Source organism: Mangifera indica, chromosome 12 (genome assembly GCF_011075055.1).
Source record: "Mangifera indica cultivar Alphonso chromosome 12, CATAS_Mindica_2.1, whole genome shotgun sequence".
NCBI classification, from domain to species: Eukaryota; Viridiplantae; Streptophyta; class Magnoliopsida; order Sapindales; family Anacardiaceae; genus Mangifera; species Mangifera indica.
In genome coordinates this window covers 14,999,804-15,023,413 of record NC_058148.1, presented here as the reverse complement: position 1 = coordinate 15,023,413, position 23,610 = coordinate 14,999,804, and the positions used below count along the sequence as shown (strand labels likewise).

The 23,610-nt window shown below is 32.8% G+C and overlaps 2 protein-coding genes and 2 pseudogenes across 2 annotated transcripts; all 4 read left to right on the top strand.

Annotated features, from left to right (window-relative positions):
• Window positions 1-557: 557 nt before the first annotated feature.
• LOC123192128 lies at window positions 558-23,356 on the top strand (annotated as a pseudogene).
• LOC123192794 (terpene synthase 10-like) lies at window positions 4,105-7,624 on the top strand. Its single transcript, XM_044605459.1, has 7 exons — window positions 4,105-4,351; window positions 4,440-4,692; window positions 5,232-5,616; window positions 5,812-6,030; window positions 6,106-6,244; window positions 6,936-7,184; window positions 7,279-7,624. The coding sequence occupies exons 1-7, from the start codon at window positions 4,121-4,123 to the stop codon at window positions 7,570-7,572; spliced, it is 1,770 nt and encodes a 589-aa protein (XP_044461394.1). The 5' UTR covers window positions 4,105-4,120; the 3' UTR covers window positions 7,573-7,624.
• On the top strand, window positions 9,084-13,373 carry LOC123192806 (annotated as a pseudogene).
• Window positions 18,772-19,569, top strand: LOC123192805 (terpene synthase 10-like). Its single transcript, XM_044605469.1, has 2 exons — window positions 18,772-19,060; window positions 19,146-19,569. Exons 1-2 carry the CDS (start codon window positions 18,896-18,898, stop codon window positions 19,284-19,286), a joined length of 306 nt encoding a protein of 101 aa, XP_044461404.1. The 5' UTR covers window positions 18,772-18,895; the 3' UTR covers window positions 19,287-19,569.
• Window positions 23,357-23,610: the final 254 nt, after the last annotated feature.

Below are 23,610 nucleotides of genomic sequence, written 5' to 3'. Positions count from 1 at the left end.
ACCAGAGTCTAGTTTAATAATTATGATTTTAAACAATGTTATCAGATCCGGACCAGGTCTTGACCTAGTCCAAGGGGTTATAGAAATATTTTCATATTGTTTAAGAATGATAATAAAAAAAAAAAATGGTTAAATGGTTAGTGAACATATAAATTGTAAAGACACGTTTTGGATCATAATCCCTAAAACATATATATATATAAATAAAGAATTACATCTTAATGAGATGACCAACTTTTCTTCCCATCTTCATCATGGTGTTTGGAATCATACGAGCTACTTGAAAAATATGTGGATTACTAACAATTCATAATTCATTCCAAGGGGTGGATTCAATTTGAGCTATTTGAGCACAGATTAGCTCGAATGAACTATATTAGATCTAAAAAAATTGTAGTTCGAATTCTTATTGGCTTGAACCTTCTCGTTACATTGGCATCACTACACTAGAAAACTTACTAGCCAATGATTCTTTTTCTTCTCTAATGATAATAACTTCTTCTCCAAAGACTTGAATGACACTCTAAACCGGATCTTAACTTGAGCTAACTCTTGTTATGGTACGGCTCAACTCAAAGTTTGTATCTTAGCAAAGAAAATAAAGGAAAAATAAAAATTTTTAAATTGTAGCTCTTTCTTTAAAAATTCTGTAATCCTATTACACTGGCTTCTTTACACAAAAAGAAGATGTATTTCATAGATTGTTAGTTCGAATGTTCTTCTTGCCATCCGACAAAGTATACTATATTCTAACAGGTCTTTCTCACCACATAAAGAATGTGAAAAATATGAAAAGCTGACTATTTCTCTGCGACCAGTGAAGGAGAAAAACTGGATAATATTTCTGGGTTTCTGGTGTTCTTTCTTTTCTTGTGAAGATTGAAGAATAAGCAAAAGTTTCATTCTTTAGGATCTTTTATTATTCCTTCATGTTATGTTATTCTTTTACCATCTGTTGGCTGCTCATCCCGTGAAGAGTTCAGGCAATTATCCAGCAATCAAAAGATCATTAAACAAAAAAGGTATCCAAATTTTATTCAAGCATTGTACCTTTCGCAACAGTTTACTTCCAACATTACTTTACTTGCAGTTGAGTCCTCAGTTGACATCTAATATTACAGTCCACGGCCTTCTGTTGTGGGCTTCAATGGGGTTTTTAATTCCTGTTGGGATACTGACCATCAGAATGCCCAGTAAAAAGGAAACTGGAAGTAGAGAAGCTTAAGTGTTCTTCTATCTCCATATAATTTTGCAGGTACTCTCACTTGTTCTTCACTTCTCTAGCCTTCTTTTATTTGCATGGTGCAAAATTAGGAAAATAAATCTTGATATTGGTGAAATGCATCATTGAAACCACATCAACGTTAATCATAGTGCCCATATTTTTCTTTTTCTTGTTCTCAAATAGCCTTCAACTAACCATATGAAAGACAAATCTCTCGTTGACAAACCACAAGAGATATAGGTATGTAGGCATATCTCATAGCACTTCAAAATGAGAACAAAAGACTGGTTAAAAACTGTACACGTTTCGGGTTGTAACAACCAAAGATAATAACTTGACATTGTATTTAAACTAAATGTTACACCATATCTATCATTAATCTTGAATCACAAGAAAAGACAGTGATTATGTTGTATTTTTATTCAATCTTTTGCTACAGAATCTTGCTTTCTAAATTTTTAATATTTTGAGCGATGATGGTCGATGCAAAACTGCATATAAAGTTGGTCATTCTTGATTATTCAATGATTTACCTTTTCCTTTTAATGCTTGTATAGGTACTTTCAGTGGCTCTGGTGACAGTTGGAGCTGTGATGTCCATAAAGAACCTGGAGAATTCGTTTGATAACAGTCACCAAAAGTTGGGCCTAGCACTTTATGGAGCTATGTGGGTTCAAGCCTTGATTGGATTCTTCAGGCCTCCTAGGTAATTCATTAAAGGAATCCATTTTGATTCAAACTAATATTTTAAATACTGTTTGTGTTCAGGATCCATATTATTTTGGGTAATTAAGTTGGGTTTGTTTATACAAGTGTGGAACAATTCCATCTAACTTGGCCATAGTACATGTTCATTTGAAGTTCCAACTTAAAAATCCAAAGGCCTGGTTGAAGGGTGATTGCTGTTTACTTCACGGTTGGTCTGGTTTGAAAGGCTTAGTGGAAGGGAAAGTTTGGTCAGTTTACTCCACATGGTTAGCCTTGCTTGGTTGAGGGTAGAGTTGGATTTGAACGGAATTAAGTTCAAACATAGGCTGACTCGAGCTTGACTTGAATCTTAAATGGTCGTATCGACTTGAGTTCGCTCAAATTGGTCGAAGATGTCATTTAAGGTTATACAAAGGATAAATAGCATCATCGGCAGAATGAATACCATCATTGACAAGATAAATAATGTCATTGAAGAGAGATTCAAGCTGAACTTGAATTGAGCTGCCAAACTTAAACTCTAGCTGGAAATCAGCTCAAATCAAACCAAAAACCAAGTTGAGAACTGACTTGGTTCGAATCCAAAGATAGTTGAGGGGGAAGATTGTTGATAATCCCTATGTGATTAGGGGAGGCTTGTTGAAAATCACATAAATAATGTCATTGAAGAGAGATTCAAGCTGAACTTGAATTGAGCTACCAAACTTAAACTCTTTTCATGTTTTCATGTTTTTTAATTAAAAAATACAAGCAAGTTTAAATTTAATAAATAAATTTAATTTTGATAGAATAATGAGTTGAATTCGAATTGAGTTAAATTTGGATTTTCATATCAAGTTTAACTTGACTCAAGGTATTTTTTTTTTTTAAATCGAATAAATTAAACTTTTAAAACTCATTAATGTAAGAGTTGAATTTTCAAATTTTTTAATAAAAAAAATCAATTTTTTAGTATTTTTTTATCAAAAATAAAAAACAAATACAATTTATAAAACGAAACAAATTGTGTATAAAAAATGTATACATGTAATATTTTTTATCATTTTAATTAGTATCTGTAACAACTCACCACAATTCTGTAGCTTCCATGTAAACCGGTAAGCCATAAATTTAATCTTTTTTGGCAGTTTAAATGAAATGAACAACAAATATTTTTGAGATGGCATCCGTATTACCCAATCATTTAGTTTAACAAACAAAATGCTGAAATGGTTTCTCAAAATTAAACTTATGGTAATATTGAAGTTTTAATAATTATTCCAACTAATCTATATATGTTACTAATATACCATCAAAATTATCTAATTACATTATGATATATTCATACGTATATATATTTGTGTTTCAAAAATATGTACACATAATTTTATTGAATTCAAATATTTTTTAATAATTAAAAGCTAATGTAAATTCATTACTAAATCTTAACAACAATAAACAATCGTGCAAACAAAATGTTAATATATCAAAACATAACAGGAAAAAAAAAGAAAGAAATGAGAAATTCAGATGGTACAAAAACTGGGTTTACCTTCTGGGTAATTATAAGAGATATATTTAGATAATTATTTAATCATTTCAATCAATATTTTAGGTTAATTCCTCATATGTACAAATTGCATGGGTAAAAAGTAATTTAATAACTACTTTATGACAAACTGATTCAGTGCTGCGTTTGTTTTGTTTTGGAAGTAGTGGTTTGGTACTTTCCAAATAATAAAACAATATAAACAAATAATGATATATTGTTATATAATTAGATAAATTTTGAATTAGGAATACTATTTACTCTGAAGAGTAATGTTATGTGTACCTATTTTTTATACATAATTCATATACACAGTGATGTGTCATCATGTAATTAAGTGATTTTATATGTATCATCATATGATAAAAAAACATTCAATCACATGATAACACCTCATCTGTGTACATAAATTATGTATCAAAAATAGATATACATAGTTTTATTGTTACTCTGAAATTCTTTCTCTTCTAGAATCAGTTAGGTGTTGAGTTCTTGAGCACGCATTGCATAACATAAGTCTTTTTCTATTCCTGTTTGGAAAAATTTAAAAAAAAAAATATGATCACCAGATTGCCACGTCTCCATGAAGTTATTCGATATAAAGAGCCACAATGATGAGTTCAATCCAAAGCATTGAAAAAACTGAAACCTTCGTAATAATGGCTCTTTGTTATCAGCTCGCTTTAATGAGTGCTGCATCCACTTTCACCATAATGCCTCTAAGAAGTTGCAGAGTACTTGGAACATCCAGCAGCAATGCCGTGGTTCCAGGCAGAGTCAAGTGCAGTGGTGCCGCCAAACTCCAAGATGAAGCCATTGTCAGGCGAACAGCCAATTACCAACCTACCATTTGGGGCCATGATTTTGTTCAATCATTGAAGAGCCATATGGTTGGTAGCGTATAATTATAAAACTACTGTAGTGATTTTAGAGCTTTGCCATGGCCTGTAATTATAATTATTTATGTAAATCGTGTAGGGAAAATCATCTGACGAACGGGCTGAAAAGCTGAAGGAAGAAGTGAGGCTGATGCTTGATAGTGCGGTGTATTCTGTACAGCAGCTGGAGCTCATAGATGTCTTACAAAGACTTGGATTATCTTATCAGTTTGAAGATGAGATAAAGGGAATTCTTGATAGGGTATACAATAACAAGCAAAAACAAGATGGTTTATATGCGGTAGCTCTGGAGTTTAGACTCCTAAGACAACATCACTTTGTTGTTTCTGCAGGTAATTCAAAGCCTATGAAGGAAATTAAGTTGGAAAGGGTAATGCATATTTACATAGTTAATTATGGTGGGAACAGTAAAGTATCCCACACCAGAAATTAAGTTGGGTATGGGTATATAAAATATGAGAAAAAGTCTCACTCTCACATTAATATGTATGGTTCTTGGTAAAACCCAATCCCATTTGGCCTTGGTTGAGCCTCAGGTCTTATAGGGGATGTGTCTTGTGAACTTTGGTAAAATCTCATCTTGTTATCTAGGATTTAGTTGAGCCTATCTTGTCATATAGGACTTTTAAACTTTGTTAAAAACTCGTCTTATCTTCTAGAACTTAAAGGTTGTTGAGCTTGTTATAAATAGTGTTAGAGTAATGGTAAATTAGCTAGATTTTCAGTGGTAGAGACCTAATAATGCTCATCAGACTCTTACAATAATTTTATTCTAATAGCACTATAGTTTGAATTGATATCACATACAATAATATCGATTTTGAGAGACATTCTAACTAAGGTTGGTTGAAATTTTGTCTTGGTTTTGCAGATGTTTTTAATGATTTCAGTGATGAGAAGGGAAAATTCAATTCATGTGGCAGTGATGATTGCAAAGGAATTTTATCTCTGTATGAGACTATATTTCTATTGAAAGAGGAAGAGAGTAAAATGTTCTACTCTGTCAGAAATTTTGCGACCTCATACCTGAAGGAGTATATCATGGACGACAAAGGTGAAGATGAATATGTTTCCAGATTAGTGAAGCATGCTCTGGAGCTTCCACTGCATTGGAGGGTGCCAAGGATGGAGGCTAGGTGGTTTATTGATGTATATGAGACAAGACATGACTTCAACATCATCTTGCTTGAGCTTGCCAAACTCCATTTCAATACACTGCAGGCGACGCACCAACAAGATCTTAAACATGTGTCAAAGTAAGTGGCTAAAGTGTTTATGTATATCCATTTGAGACCTAAATATGCAGCGACAAAAGAGAGCAAATCTCACATAGAAAGCAAATATCACATCGACAAAGTGTGTGTCCAAATGGGATAACATTAAATGTTACAATAATTAATTTCTCCCACCATTTCTTACTTTAATATAACTATGTTTCTTGTCCCATAAAGCTGGTGGAGGAATACAGGTCTTGGAGAGAAGCTAAGTTTTGCACGGGATAGGTTGCTGGCGAATTTCTTTTGGACTTTGGGGCTAACGTCCGAGGCCCGGTTTGGACACTTCAGAAGGATGCTGACGAAGGTGAATGCTCTGATAACAACAATTGACGATGTTTATGACGTTTATGGTAGAATGGACGAACTGGAGCTCTTCACAGATGCCATTGAAAGGTTAGCGGTTCATATTTAGCCCAATAGTTTGATATTGCAGACATGAATTTCACTTAAATTTGCTCTGTAATTTAGATGGGACGTCAATGCCATGAAGCAGCTCCCAGAGTACATGAAGATTTGTTATCTTGTTCTCCTCAATTTCGTAAACGACATGGCTTTGCATGCTCTCAAAGTGCACGGAGTTGACATTATTCCTTGTCTTAAGAAAGCGGTAATTAAACCCATCCTGACAAAGCATAAGATGATATATGTATGAGTATCTCATATAGTCTGGAAATGATATAAGAAAGATTGGCTACGCTAAGTTGTCAAGTTGCCTTTTGGGTTGTAAAACCGTGAAAAATATCTTGTTTGTGGATTAGAGTTGAATTAGACCCGAGCCAAACTAGCTAGTCCTTGAGAGCTAGTTTGGTTCAGTTCGATTCGGTTTGAATTTATTTAGATCGAACTTGAGACAAATCTAAATTAGAGGGACTTTGGTTTATGAGTTAGATGATAACTCGATTTAGTTCGAACTTGACTTACGGCTTGATTCAAGTCATCTTAAACAATTGTTAAAAGGATGTCGTCTTGCTTATTATTGACTCGAACAATAAAATCAAGTGAAGCTACTAGCTTCAATCTTAGGGATTGAGTTGAATTCGAACTACTTTTAATTTTAACTCAACAAAGTTGAGTCGTCTTATTTTTTATTCAAATTAAACTGTAGTTAAAGGGTGTTCGAACTTGGTTCAATTTTTGTCCATTGTCAAAATGCATAAAACCGTGATAAACCATGTTTATAAAGCAAAGAAGATCTTAATGGTCTGAGTTCCTGGTGCAAGATGATGCATTTACAAAATTACATGGTCTGATTTCTATATCATTCATCATATAATTAATATCATTGTAAATTGATTCAGTGGGCAGATTTATGTCAAAGCTATCTATTAGAGGCAAAGTGGTATCATAGTGGACACATCCCAACCCTTGCAGAATACATGAACAATGCATGGATTTCCATATCGGGTCCTGTGATTCTAGTGCATGCTTATTTCCTCGTTACAGATCCAATCACAGAGGAGGCCGCAGAATGCTTGGAAGAATATAGCAATATATTCCGTTGGTCATCAACGATTCTAAGACTAGCAGACGACTTGGGAACATCATCGGTGAGCTGAGCACACCGCAACCTCTGCAATGAATTTAGAGGAAAAGCAATTTTCAGTTTATATGATAAACTGTATTTTTCTGTTTTTGATTCAGGACGAACTAAAAAGAGGAGATGTCGCTAAATCTGTACAATGTTACATGCATGAAACTGGAGCGTGTGAAGAAGATGGTCGAGAACACATAGGAGAAATGGTTGCTGCGACATGGATGAAGATGAACAGAGAGCGGCTTGAAAATCCTCAGTTGTCGAGAACTTTGATTGAAATTGCAATGAACCTGGGTAGAATGTCTCAGTGCATGTACCAGCATGGAGATGGGCATGGGATTGAAGTTGGTCAGACCAGAGACAATGTATTATCTGTACTTGTAAATCCCATTCAGGTTTAAACTGTTGACATTAGTAGATCGAAAGCGTAAGCTGATGCTGAGTGACACTAAGGGGGTGCTTGGAGTTTTTTAAAGATAATTGTGATAGTTTATATTTTATTATTTATATTATTTTATTTGATTTATTTATAATAAAAAATTACGATAATATTTTATTATCAATGCTAATGTGATAGATAACATAGGTGATAATCTGATTATCACATTTACAAATCTTGGTTTTATTATAATTATATTATTATTTATTAATTTTTTTAATAAAAATAATTTTATTTTTAATTAATATAACAAATAACATAAAAATATTTTAGAATAATTACACTCAAAGGTATTTAAGTAAAATAATATACTAGAATTTTTTTATTATCTCTAACTAAGTACAATAGTTATTTATACTTACCAATTTTATCAAATATAATATTAATTTATATCTAATAATTTTTAATTTTATTAATAAAATATTATCCAAACTAAAACATGTAAAATACACCTAGTGCTTGAAAGTTGTGATACAGGTTTGATTGACTGATTGGGGAATGGTACCTATGAGCAAACCCGATTTGGTTTTGCTCCAATTTGGGTATATTTTTATTATTTTTTAAATTATAATGTAATATTAAATTCACACAAATTTAAAATTTTTTTTAATATCGAAATTGTATAAAACTTTTATATTTCTTTATTCTTTAACACACATCCCTTCTTCGGTTAAATTCTGTAATCCTAGCACACTAGCTTTTTCTTATTAGAAAATATTAATAAGTTTAAATTTAATAAATAAATTAAATTTTGTTATAATAATTAGTTGAACTCGATTCAACTTTAAGCTTGGCTTTTCTTATGGAGTTCAATTTGACTCATGATCGAAGGGATTTAATTTTTAAAATTTCTTAATAAAATAACTGAATTTTCATATTTTCTTATAGAAGTGATCAAATTTTTTATATTTTCTATTAGAAATATAAAAACAAATACAATTATAGTCGTTTGTTTTGTTTTTGATACCTTCAATAGAATATTGTGAAAATTAAATACCTTCAATATTAAACTATAAAAGTTTGGTTCCACCAATAAAAATGTGATAGTTCGATATTTTCAAAAGTTATTATTCCGAATAATAAAATTATATATACAAATTTATGCACAAATGATAACATATCATTATATGATTGAGTGATTTTGAATTAAAAATATAATATCATTCAATCATATAATCATATTAATTATTTGTACACAAGTTTATATCAGCCAATTATTTGTACACAGAGACTATTTATTCCAAATATCTTACTCTTCTAGAATTATAAAACTAAAAACAGTTGTGGTACAGATTCTGAAGTCTATCAGTTAGGTAACAGTTAAGTATTTGACTATTGAACACGGATTTCCCGTTCGGGAAAATTTAAAAAAATATGTATATATGATCAGCAGGTTGCCTCGTCTCTGTTAAATTATTCTATATAATGAGCCACATTGATGAGTTCAATCCCAAGTAATTTGAAAAACTAGAACCTTCTAAATAATGGCTCTTAATTATCAGCTCGCTTCAATGAGTGCTGCATCCACTCATAGAGACAAATGCAATGGTGCAGCCAAACTCCCAGATGAAGCCATTGTTAGGCGATCAGCCAATTACTAACCTACCATTTGGGGAGATGATTTTGTTCAATCACTGAAGAGCCATGTGGTTGGTAGCGTATAATTATAAAACTACAGTAGTAATTTTAGAGTTTTACTATGGCCTGTAATTATAATTTGTGTATATCGTGTAGGAGAAATCATCTGAAGAACTGGCTGAAAAGCTGAAGGAAGAAGTGAGGCTGATGCTTGATACTGCGGTAGATTCTGTACAGCAGCTGGATCTCATCGATGTCTTACAAAGGCTTGGATTATCTTGTCAGTTTGAAGATGAGGTCAAGAGAATTCTTGATAGGGTCTACAAGAACAAGCATAAACAAGATAGTTTATATGCGGTAACTCTGGAGTTTAGACTCCTAAGACAACATTACTATGATGTTTCTGCAGGTAATTAAAGCCTATAAAGGAAATTAAGTTGGACAGGGTAATGAATATTTAAATAATTATATAGGTGGAACCGTAAAATATCTCACACTAAGAATTAACTCGGGTATGAATATATAAAATGTAAGGAAAAGTCTTGTCCCTTAACACTAATCAAACACTAATGGATATATAAAGTGTATGGAACTTGTTGTCACGTTAGTATGTGTGGTTCTTGATAAAATCTCATCCCATCTAAGACCTAGTTGAGCCCAAGGTTTTATAGGGGATGAGACTTATAAACTTTGATAATCATCTTGTCATCTAGGACTTGGATGAGTCTATCTTGATGTCTAGGAATTTTAAACTTTGATAAAATCTCATTCTGTCATCTAGGATTTAGGATTTAAAGGCAGTTAAGTTTGTTATGAATAGTGTTAAACTAATTGTGAATTAGGTAGATTTTTGGCAGTAGAAACCCAATAGCACTAGTGAGACTCTAATAATAACTTTTTTAACAATTCTGTAGTTTGAGAATTCATATCATATACAATAATACCGATTCTGAGAGACATTCTAAATAAGTAACATTGAAATTGTGTCTTCTTTTTGCAGAAGTTTTCAATAGTTTCAATGATAAGAAGAAAAACTTCAATTCATGTGGTAGTAATGATTGCAAAGGAATTTTGTCTCTGTATGAAGCTGCTTTTCTACTGAAAGAGGAAGAGAGTAAAATGTCCCATTTTGTCAGAAATTTTGCAGTCTCATACCTGAAGGAGTATGTCAAGGACAAGGAAGGTAAAGATGAATACGTTTCCTCATTAGTGAAGCATGCACTGGAGCTTCCACTGCATTGGAGGGTGCGAAGGTTGGAGGCTAGGTGGTTTATTGATGTATATGAGAGGAGACATGACTTCAACCCCATCTTGCTTGAGCTTGCTAAACTCCATTTCAATACACTACAAGCAACACACCAACATGATCTTAAAAATGTGTCAAGGTAAGTGGCTAAAGTGTTTATATATAATGATTTGAGACCTAAGTATGCAGCAACAAAGAACATCGTACTTGATCTAGCTTACATTTTCATGTTGATATTTTGAAAATAAATGGATCTTAATCCGCATATCTCACCTGGAACAAGTGTGAGAGATGTGTATTGTGAAAATCCCACAATATTTTGTAATAATAAGACAAAATTGGTCAAATAGTGCAAGTGTCCAAAACAAACAATATATAATGATAGGCAAATAAAGTTAAAAAAGGCAAATTCAACAAAACGGTGGGTTTTGATGGGTCGTGCCTACCTATGACACGATGAATTGTGTCTTAACTGGTCTTTTTGTAAGGCAGCCCATAAAAATATATTTTTTATTTTTTTAGAATTTTTATGTGTTATATCGTACCAATTTATAGGCCTTTCCATGATCTTGACACAACCTATTATATGTACCGACCTTGCCCGAAAAGAAGTGGGTTATCTTGACACAAAAGACTGCCAGAACAAGTCAACCAATAGGACTAATATCTTGAGAAATGGTCTTAGATTAACAAAGCTCGAAAGAACTATTAGGTATGCATATACATCTCACATTGCATAACTGGTTAAATAAATTATGAATTTATAAATTGTCAAAATGTGTTTTGAGTTGTAAACTCTAAAAATAAAATCGTGATGAACTATGCATTTAAAATGCAATGGATTGGGCAAACTATGATAGACTGTATGTTTAAAGTACACTGAGCCATGCCATTGGACCAAGATCTTGTGTAATGGTCCTATATCGACAAAACACCAATGAGATGTTATGTAGAGACAGTCCACATTGCAAGACTAGTTATGTATCTATGCGCTCATAAACTTTGCAAAACCCAAAAACAAAACGTGACAAATTGTGTGTCCAAATTGGTAGTATCTTGACGGTGTGAACCAGGACATTACAATATTTATCCTCTCCACCTTTTCTTACATTGATATAACTATGTTTCTTGTCCCATAAAGCTGGTGGAGGAATACAGGTATTGGCGAGAAGTTAAGTTTTGCACGGGACAGGTTGCTGCTCCATTTCTTTGGACTTTGGGGCTAGCCTCTGAGGCCCGGTTTGGATACTTCAGAAGGATGATGACGAAGATGGCTGCTCTAATAACAACAATTGACGATATTTATGACGTTTATGGTACAATGGACGAACTGGAGCTCTTCACAGATGTCATTGAAAGGTTGGTGGTTCATATATATATTTAGCAGAACAGTTTGATATTGCAGACATAAATTTCACTCAAATTTGCTCTGCAATTTAGATGGGACGTCAATGCAATAGAGCAGCTTCCAGAGTATATGAAGATTTGTTATCTTGTTCTCCTCAATTTCGTAAACGATATGGCTTTGCATGCTCTCAAAGTGCATGGAGTTGACATTATTCCTTGTCTTAAGAAAGCGGTAATTCAACCCATCTTGACAAAACACAAGATATTATGTGTATGAGTACCTCACAAAGTTTGGGAATGATATATAAGAAAAATTGGTTTGTCAAATCGCCATTTGAGTCGTAAAACAGCAAACAATATTTTAACTGTGTGTTGGGGTAAGGTTAAACTCGAACCGAACTGGCTTAATCTTGAAAGCTAGTTTGGTTTAATTCGATTTTATTTAGATTGAACTTGAGACAAACTTGAGTTAGAGAGAATCCGATTCATGAGTCAAGCAATAACTTGATTTGGTTGGAGCTTGGTTCATAGGTTAATTTGAGTTATGGTAAATAATTGTCAAAATGATGTTATTTTGTCTATTATTAAGTAAAATAATGTATTTTTGTTATTGAGCTGAGAACTCAAGCTATGATATCAAGTCGAGCTACAAACTTCAATCTTAGAGTTTGAGTTGAACTCGAACTGCTATTATTTTTTGCTCAACAAACTTGTCCCATTTTTATTTGAACCAAACATACACTAGAAGGTGTTTATACTTGGCTCAATTTGTATCCATTGTCAGAACGCTTAAAACCATGACAAACCATGTTCATAAAGTGAACAAGATCTTAATGGGCGGAGTTCCTTGACCAACATTTTAATATTTTTGCGAATTGATTCAGTGGGCAGATTTATGTAAAAGCTATTTACTTGAGGCAAAATGGTATCATGGCGGACGCATCCCAACCCTTGCAGAATACATGAACAATGCATGGATTTCTATATCAGGTCCTTTGAGTCTACTGCATGCTTATTTTCTCGTTATAGATCCACTTACAAAGGAGGCCATAGAATGCTTGGAAGAATATAGCAATATAATCCGTTGGTCATCAATGCTTTTAAGACTTGCAGACGACTTAGGAACATCATCGGTGAGCTGAGTAACACCACAACCTCTGCAATTGATTTTAAACAAAAACAGTAGTTTCCAGTTTATATGATAAACTGTAATTTTGTTTTGATGATGTTTGTGATTCAGGACGAATTGGAAAGAGGAGATGTCCCGAAGTATATACAATGTTACATGCATGAAACTGGAGCGTCCCAGGAGGATGGTCGACAACACATAGGAGAGATGATTGCTGCGACATGGATGAAGATGAACAGAGATCGGCTTGAAAATCCTCACTTGTCGAGAACTTTAATTGAAATTGCGATGAACCTGGACAGAATGGCTCAGTGCATGTACCAGCATGGAGATGGGCATGGGATAGAAGTTGGTCAGACGAAAGATAATGTACTATCAGTACTTGTAAATCCCATTCAGGTTCAATCTGTTGACAGTACTGGATGATGCTAAATGACACATAAAGTATGTAAAATTAATAAAACTTATTGTATAAACAACGAATATAAAATTTTACACATATGATGATATGTTCCTATATGATTATATATTTTTTATTTTAAGATAAAATAATACTTAATCATGTATATCATCGTTTGCATGTAAATTTATGTTCATTGTTTATGCACATAATACTATTAATGTGAAATAGCCTATAGTGCTTAAAAGTTTCGGGTTTGATTAATTCATTTGATTGGGGAATGCAGTCCAAGCATCAAACATCACCATTTTTGGCTTATTCTCTCAATGATTTCGTCAATTCTTTATTACACTTCTCTTTCCAGTTTCTGACACAAAAAATTTTACATATATGATAAAGAAGCTGTAAAATTAATCTTCTAAAGATGAACCACAACTGTAAAGGGGTGTTTCTGATATTATTCAAAGATACATAACTTTCTAATATTTATACTAATGTCTATGAGATTTACCCAACTCTCGATTTCCAATCCAAACGGCCTGTTGTTTTACTCACAACGGCTGAGAAAAGAAAATATGAGAAAGAAGATTTAGCCAATGTTTTCAAAATTGAACTGGTCAATTCAACCGGAAACTGACTCACAATCCAGTCCGGTTTGCATGAGAAACCGGGTTGGCTTATGGCTCGGTTAAACCATTCAACCGGTTGAACTAATCATAATCAGTTGAATTGGGTTTGACCAAACTTAATCCCTTATTTGATTTCTATTTTTTCCTATGGCCGTATTGCACACATAAGAATCAAGGAAGCCGCAGAAGCAACCCATATCGCAGAATAGATATGCATATGTGAGCTCATAAACTTTTTAAAACCCAAAAGCAAAATGTGACAAATTTTGTGTCCAAATGGGATAATTTCTTGACAGTGCAAACCAGGATGTTACAATAGTTATTTTCTCCCACCATTTCTTACATCGATATAACTATGTTTCTTGTCCCATAAAGCTGGTGGAGTAGTACAGGTCTTGCAGAGAAGCTCAGTTTTGCACGAGACAGGTTGCTGGTGTGTTTCTTTTGGAATTTGGGCACACACGAAGCTCAATTTGGATACTTCAGAAGGATGATGATGAAGGTGACTGCTCTGATAACAAAAATTGACAATGTTTATGACGTTTATCGTACAATGAACGAACTTGAGCTCTTCACAGATGCCATTGAAAGGTTAGTGGTTCATATATATTTAGCCCAACATTTCGATATTGCAGACATGAATTTCATTTTAATTTGCTCTGTAATTTAGTTGGGACGTCAACTCAATGAAGCAGCTTCCAGAGTGTATGAAGATTTTATATCTTGTTTAGTCAATTCCGTAAACGACATGGCTTCGCATGCTTTCGAAGTGCACGGGGTTGACATTATTCCTTGCCTTAAGAAAGCAGTAATTCAAACCATTCTGACAAAGCACTGAGATATTATATGTATGTATAACAAAGATCGGTTAAAGATCGGACAAACTACGTTTATAAAGCGAACAAGATCTTAGTGAGCTGAGTTCCCTGACCAACATTTTACATTTACAAAATTTTCATGTTATGATTTCTTAAGTTATTCATGATAATTAATTTTACTGCAAATTGATTCGGTCGGTGGATTTATGTAAAAGCTATCTATTGGAGGCAAAGTGGTATCATAGCGGACACATCCCAACCCGTTTTAAAGATTGGTAAGTATTCACATTTTAAAGATTTAACAAATAATAATAGAATAATAATAAAATTAATATTATATTAATAATTTTTTTATACTAAAGTAAATGTAATAATTATATTTTTCTTATATTGCTTGTTATATATCATTAGTAACTGAAGGTTATCAAAATATTTTATTATTTAACAAACTAAATAAAATAATATTATAAATAAAAAATTTATTATCAAACCAAACACCACCAAAGAGAATGTAAAATAGCCTATAGTGCTTGCAAGTTGTGTTATAGTTTTAATTAGTTCGTTTGATTGGGGAATGGTGCTTACAGGCAAACCTGATTTGAATATCATTTTATTTTCCTTTCACCCATATCCTTTCTTTCTTTAAGTCAACAAACCCTAGCCATCATCTGCAGTGATAATATGAAAGAAATTACGAGAAAGAAGATTTAGCAGTAGGAGCAGGAGCAGCACTAATAAATCAATTTCAATCCACAATTGTCCGAATCAATTAAAGCTTCAATAGCCAAATTGGGGTCATTAATGGCGGAAGAACAAGAGAGAAAGAAGATGGTTGTGGTTGAATCGCTGGGATGGCTTACGAAATCATCAATCATGATCAAGAAACAACGCTCAATCGAAGGAGTGGGTCCATCTTCTATCTTAGAACTCAAGGCCCAGCTCTATAAATCCCAGGAAGAATCCAAAATATCGGGAGAACTGAACGGTCCTGATATTGAGTTCCACCGCGCCAAGAAGAAGATTACCTCACGTGATTCCTTCTCCTCCAAGAACTCCGGCGTCGAAGCCCGCGCTCTCAAGTGCCTTCCTTTGCCCCTTTCTGGGTTTTCATTGAATTGTTTATAATATTAGCTCAATTTCGGGCTTCAAAATTTTACCTCTTGTGATTACACATGCAACTTGGGATGTCTATTATTGTACTAATGGTTGTTTCATTGTGTATAAATGAAGGGACAAGCTTGAGTTGAAAGCAGTGAAGGATGGGTTGGCAAGCTATGCGGCCTCATACCTGAAGGAGTATATGAAGGGAGGAAGGTGAAGATGAATATTTTCTGGGATTACTGAAGTTTGCACTGGAGCTTCAATAGCATTTAGAGGTGTTAGTGGGTTGGGGCAGTCCGAAAAATCCTTAAGACCCACAACACGATCCTATAAATATAAGAGTGTGTCAGGGTGGACTCTTAACAAATCAACCTAAAGGCCTTTGCCATCATTAATTTTAATAAAAATAATTTTTTATTAAATAATTATTTTAAATCATGTTTTTTAACAAAAGAAAATATATAAAGAAATTAAATTATGATAAATTTTATTTATAATAAATAAGTTGAGTTCTCATGATCAATTTTACTAATGCAGAATCCAAAATTTAAGTTACTTAACTTTTATTTATAATAAATAAAAGAAGTGGGTGATTGTATTAATTTAGATGTGACATATTTTGTATTTGATGTAGCTAGATAACTTGGCGATGCCTCTAACTCTATAGGTCTCCCCATGAGTATATATCTATCATCCTCTCTACTTGTTGGTATAAGAGGAAAGTTAATATTAAAAAAATTTAAATTCAAGTCTAACTGTGAGTATTTACTCAAAATCTAAAACAGAATATTTATTTATGATAATAGAATGAATCCGATTGGAAGTAGAAAATTGTTTATTCTTGTTACTTAACACAGAAGAATAGAAATATTTTATAGTAGATATCGTCTAAATCTATTGCTAAGTTAGGATATCTTATTATTGTAGAATGAAAAATTTATTCACATTTCTATATGACTAACGGATAAGAAATACGATATTTAATATAATATAGATAAAAAATGATTCACACTTCTGTTTAAATGACGGATACGAAATATGAACTTTAAGATAATAAAGATAAAAAAAGATTCATACTTCTGTATGAATGATGGATAGGAGATATAAACTTTAGGATGGCAGCGATGTGAAAATAATTAGAGTTTATTCAAATTCTAATGGCAGGAAGCAAGGTTTTTAAAACCGGACCGAAGTAAAAACCGTTTTGAGTATTGGTTTTGGTTAAACCGATCGGACCGTTTGAACCGGCTGGTTCGACTGGTTACCCTTGAGAATCACTGCACGCTCAGCTAATTTATTCTTATTTGTTTCACAGCCAATCAAATCTTGCAGACTCTCATTTAAGCTCCGCTCATCAAACAAATCACAATTGGAGGAACTAAAAGGCTCTGATTCTATCTTACGTAGAATTTTATCTACCCAATATTCAGCATCTAAAGGCTTCCACTCACCATTCTCAATAAACGCAATCACTTTACCGGGAATCTGAAACTCCAATTCCACCCTATCAAGAGTCCTCCAATGAAACTCTCTAGAATGCTTTCTATACAACCCCAAACCTCCAAACTTCAGGCGACAATCACAACACTCCCAGCACATCCAAGTTTTGTGTTCTTTAGCAAAATCAATGGCTTCCTTGTCTGCCAAATGAACATTTATTGATTTTCAGTGTCTTTGAAGCTCTTCAAGACTCACTTTAAAGAAATCCCTTTTCTTCTCAGCATTTAATGTATTCTAGAAGGACTTATATTCCACTCTCTTTACATCATAAACCTCATAGTACTTCTCCATACCGTTTTGAGTACGCAAGACTGAAGCAATGGAGTCGGCGGCAACACAGGTCTAGATTTGAGCAACGCCGACAACGCTGGAAACAATTTCTATTGAAGTGGTATACGTAAAATTAAAAAGGTCAAAAAGAAAAGGTGTAGTAAAATACTGTGGCACAATAAAAAATAATATTTTATTAATTTATTTTACATTGTATCTGTTGACTCAACAGTGAATGTGCTGGGCCGGTTTGGAATTGTGAACCGGATTGGACCGCAAACCGGACATGAACCGCCGGTCTAATCACGGTTCAATCTGAAAATAAAAAAAAACGGTTTTTTCTAATTATAAAATCGCTACAGTATCCGGTTCGTGGTCCAACCGGTTGAACCGGCCGGTCCGGTTTTTCAAACCTTGGTAGGAAGTTTAATTGGCTCATGCATGCGCGCACACCGCAAATTTTCAACACAATTTTTTCTTCTTTTATTGGCTTAGTGAGACAGCTAGCAAGAAGTTTTGACATCTATATATAATTAATGCACACAAAATTCAATCTCACACGTTTACATCGTTATTTACATGTATAATCTTGTTGCTATCGCTAAGCAATAAATAAAAGCAATAAATATGTACATAACGTTTACATCGTTATGTACATATTTTGTATTTGATGTATTTGATTCGTTCCATATATAAAAGAATAAATTATTTACTTTTTTTATCCACTATAAATAAAAGTTCAAAATCATGTTTCAACTAAATTAAAATTTTGGTTATTTTATACATACGAGATTGATGTAATATGATATTTCATCTTGATTACATGCATGCATACTACATTAGTTTATTAATTCTATGTAGTGTCCACTATATAGCCACCAGTTAACTTTCTAGCTGATGGTGATCAACTTCCCGTTTATGAAACCAGAAAGCCTAGCAATGTCAACCCCACGTCCTTGAAAAATTTGTGCATGAACGATAATTTATTATTATGTGATTTAGTAATTTTGAATTATAAATAATATATTATTTAATTTTATAATGACATATTATTATTTATATACAAGTTTATATCAGCCAATTATTTGTACTTAGAGACTATTTATTCCAAAATCTCTCTTCTAGAATTATCAAAAAATAATCGCGGTTTAGATACAGAAGTCTATATCAGTTAGGTATTCGAACGTCTCCGTGAAGTTATTCTATATAAAGAGCCACATTGATGAGTTCAATCCCAAGCAATTTAAAAACTTGAACCTTCTTAATAATGGCTCTTTATTATCAGCTCGCTTCAATGAGTGCTGCATCCACTCATAAAGACAAATGCAATGGTGCAGCCAAACTCTCAGATGAAGCCATTGTCAGGCGATCAGCCAATTACCAACCTACCATTTGGGGAGATGATTTTGTTCAATCACTGAAGAGCCATGTGGTTGGTAGCGTATAATTATAAAACTACAGTAGTAATTTTAGAGTTTTACTATGGCCTGTAATTATAATTTGTGTATATCGTGTAGGAGAAATCATCTGAAGAACGGGCTGAAAAGCTGAAGGAAGAAGTGAGGCTGATGCTTGATACTGCGGTAGATTCTGTACAGCAGCTGGAGCTCATTGATGTCTTACAAAGACTTTATCTTATCAGTTTGAAGATGAGATAAAGAGAATTTTTGATAGGGTCTACAAGAGCAAGCATAAACTAGATAGTTTATATGCGGTAACTCTGGAGTTTAGACTCCTAAGACAACATTACTATGATGATTAAGTAGGACAGAGCAATGCATATTTAAATAATAATTTTCTGTGGGAACAGTAAAGTATCCCACACTGGAAATTAAGTTTGGTATGGTTATATAAAATATGAGAAAAAGTCTTATCCTTTAACACTAATCAAACCTTATGGATGTATAAAATATAAGGAAAAGTTTCACTTTCACGTTTGTATGTGTGGTTCTTGCTAAAGTCCCATCCCATTTGGACCGGTTGAGCCCAAGGTCTAATAGAGGTTGAGATTTGTGAACTTTGAAAAAATCCCTTTTTGTCATCTGGAACTTGGATAAACCTATGCTATTGTCTATAAATTTTAAATTTTGGTAAAATCTCATTTCATCATTTACTTAGAAGTTGTTCGGTTTGAAATAAATTGATAATAAAGTAGGTAGATTTTTGGTGATAGAGACTTAATAGCACTAATGAGACTTAAATAATAACTTTATTCTAACAACTTTGTAGTCAGAAATTTTGCAACCTTTTACCTGAAAGAGTATATCAAGGACAAGGTAGGTGAAGATGAATATATTTCCAAATTAGTGAAGCATGCACTGGAGCTTCCACTGCATTGGAGGGTGCCAAGGGTGGAAGCTAGGTGGTTTATCAATGAATATGAGACGAGACATGACTTCAACCCCATTTTGCTTGAGCTTGCTAAACTCCATTTCAATACACTACAAGTAACGTACCAACAAGATCTTAAATATGTGTCAAGGTAAGTGGCTAAAGTGTTTATATATGCCAATTTGAGACCCAAATATGCAGTGACAAAGAGCATTGTACTTGATCTAGCTTACATTTTTATGTTGATATTTTGGAAATAAGTGGAAGATAATTAGCAACTCTCATCTTGAACAAGTATGACAGATATGTTAGGTATATATGAACATCCCACTATGTTTGAGAATGATAAAATAATAATAGTTAAATAGTTTGTGACAATATATGTGTCTAAAAATGATTAATATTTTAATGACATGACTAAGTAAAGTTGAAAATGGTAAATCTCTTAAAATTGTGCGTTTTGATGGGCGTGCTAGCCCATGATACAATGGGTTGAGTTCTAATGGGCCTTTTTGCAAGTTGACCCACAAAATTTTTTTTTTAATTTAAAAAAAATTTTCAAGTCATATCATGCCAACTTTTAGACCCAAATATGGATGAAGATGAGCAGAGATCGGCTTGAAAATCCTCAGTCGTTGAGAACTTTGATTGAAATTGCAAGGAGCCTGGGCAGAGTGTCTCAATGCATGTACCAGCATGGAGATGGGCATGGGATTGAAGTCCGCCAAACGAGAGACAATGTATTATTTGTACTTGTAAATCCCATTTAGGGTCAATGGTAGATCGAAAGCAAAAGCTCATACTAAACGACACAAATGGTGTATTTAGTTTAAGTAATATTTTATTATTAAAAATAAAAATTATTTAAAATATTATTAGATTTAAAATTTTATTATATTTGATAAAAATTGGTAAGTGTTCTCATTTTAAAGATTTAATAAGTAATAATAGAATAGTAATAAAATTAATATTATCTTAATAATTTTTTAATACTAAAATGAATATGGTAATTATATTATCTCTTATATTATTTGTTATATCATTATTAGTAATATTAAAATGAATGTGGTAATTATACTAAAGTGAAGGAATCACTTTGGGTGGGAATAAATGTTTTCACCTTTTACTAAATAATATTGTGTGATTAAAATTAATATATTATTTACCTAAGTAGCACGTGATTTACATTGAATTCAATATACTATAAAATTATATTGTGTAACTGAAATTAATATATTATTTAATCTTACTAACATATGATTTACATTGAATTCAATATACTATAAAATAATATGGTTTGATTAAAATTAATATATTATTTAATTTTAGTGACATGTGATTTACGTTGGGACTGAATTCAATGAATCAATTTGAAATTAATATATTATTTAATCTTACTAACATATGATTTACATTGAATTCAATATACTATAAAATAATATGGTTTGATTAAAATTAATATATTATTTAATTTTAGTGACATGTGATTTACGTTGGGACTGAATTCAATGAATCAATTTGAAATTAATATATTATTTAATCTTACTAACATATGATTTACATTGAATTCAATATTTTATAATATAATATCGTGTGACTAAAATTAATATATTATTTAATTTTAGTGACATGTGATTTACGTTGGGACTGAATTCAATGAATCAATTTAGCCATCTTCACAAAAGTAAATGAAATGAAATGTTGGTTTAATTTTAGTGACATGTGATTTACGCTGTGAGACTAGGGATGACAATTTGGATCCGATTTTAGGGGCCTCGACCCTTCTCGACCTTAATGGGGAGGGGATTCCTCGATAGAAACGGAGAAAGGGACGATGATAGGGATGAAAAAAATCCCCACAATCGGGTACGGGTCGGGGATGGGGATACATGTGTCCCCTCCCCGCCCCTTTATATTAATATATTTATTTAAAATATTAATATATTTTTATAGTTTTAAATTATTTATGTTTTTCAAATTTATTTAGGTTTTTGTTGTGCATATTAAAGGAGTTAATATATTATATTTATGATATTTGAAATAATATATTAATTTTAATTTTGTTTAATTTTGTTATTTAATATATTTATATTGTATTTACAAGGTAAAAAATATATATATTTTTTTGTGGGTACGGGAATGAGATTTTTCCCCGTGGGGACGGAGAATCATTTTCATCTCCGTAGTGGGGACGGGTCGGGGACGAGGATTGAGATCCCCTCCCCGCCCCTCCCCATTGCCATCCCTATGTGAGACTTTCGGAAAAATTACCCAACATGAGTCATTTTCTTTTCCTGTTCGGAAAAATTAATTTTAAAAAAAAAATCCCAGCAGCAGCTTGGCACCTTTCCATAAAGTTATTCTATATAAAGAGCCACATTGAGGAGTTCAATCCATAAAGGCCCAATTGAAGGGTGATTGCTTCTTACTTTCTTGTTCAAAAGGCTAAGATGAAGGGAAAGTTTGGCTATTTTACTCCTTGATTGGCCTACTTAGATGAGGGTAGGGTAGGATTTGAGCTAAGTCAACCACAAACATGTGTTGACTTGAGTTTGACTCAAATCTTAAATGGTCATCTCAAATTCAAGTTTGTTTGAATTATTCAGAGATGTCATTGAAGGTTATCAACAAGACATATAATGTTATTGACAGAATAAATAATATTATTAATAAAATAAATAATATCATTAAAAGAGGGTTTTAATTGAACTAAAGTTAAGCTATCAAATTAAAGTTTTAATTTGAATTTAACTCAAATCAAGCCAAACACTAAGCAAAGAGCTAACTCAATTTGAATCTAGCAATAATTGAGGAGGAGATTACTGTTGATAACCCCCATGTGATTAAGGGAGGATAATTGAAAATTGCATATTAGTTTAACTAATTTTTGGGGTGAGAGGGACTCGATAATACTTTTGAAGGTGCCCAAGATAGATTAATGATAATTTACCTCATAATCTCTGTTTTTGTGCAGAGGAAATATAAGAAGAAGTACATGGTACTTGCTGCATTGGTTATTTGGAACAACAGCTTCTCTTGTAGGGATCATCAACATCTACACAGGTTTAAAAGCTTATCATGATAAAACATCGAGAAGCACTGCAATTTGGTCTATACTTTTCACCGCTGAGATCTGTTTCTTGGCTTTCTTTTATCTCTTACAAGACAAATGGGATTGCATGCAGAAGCGAGGTCTCATTTAGGCAATAATATTGAACCAGCTCCTTTCATGTGGTTACTCAGAGAGAAAATGAAAAGGTGCTGCCGCCAGAACCATGTGGAAAACGCAACGCATTGAGGAATTTGTTTGACTAGCTTGGCTTATTTTTTAATGATCTGTGAGGGAAGATTAGTATGAAAGAATAATACTTTCTGTCTTAATTTTTTTTTTTATTAATATGTATAAATAATTTGGCATGACTGTAGTGATTGGGTAATTCGAGAATGTTCACATCTCCGGGATAACAATATCTTTTAGGATTCACCATTTCGATAGCCTCTATCATTGTTTTTTGGCATGACTAATAAAATTGGTTGTACACAATATGTGACAAAATAATGATCTGTTAGATAATAAATTTATTAAAATTAATATATTATTTAATGTAGTAACATGTGAGTCACGTTATGATTTAGAAGTCCAGCAGTCCC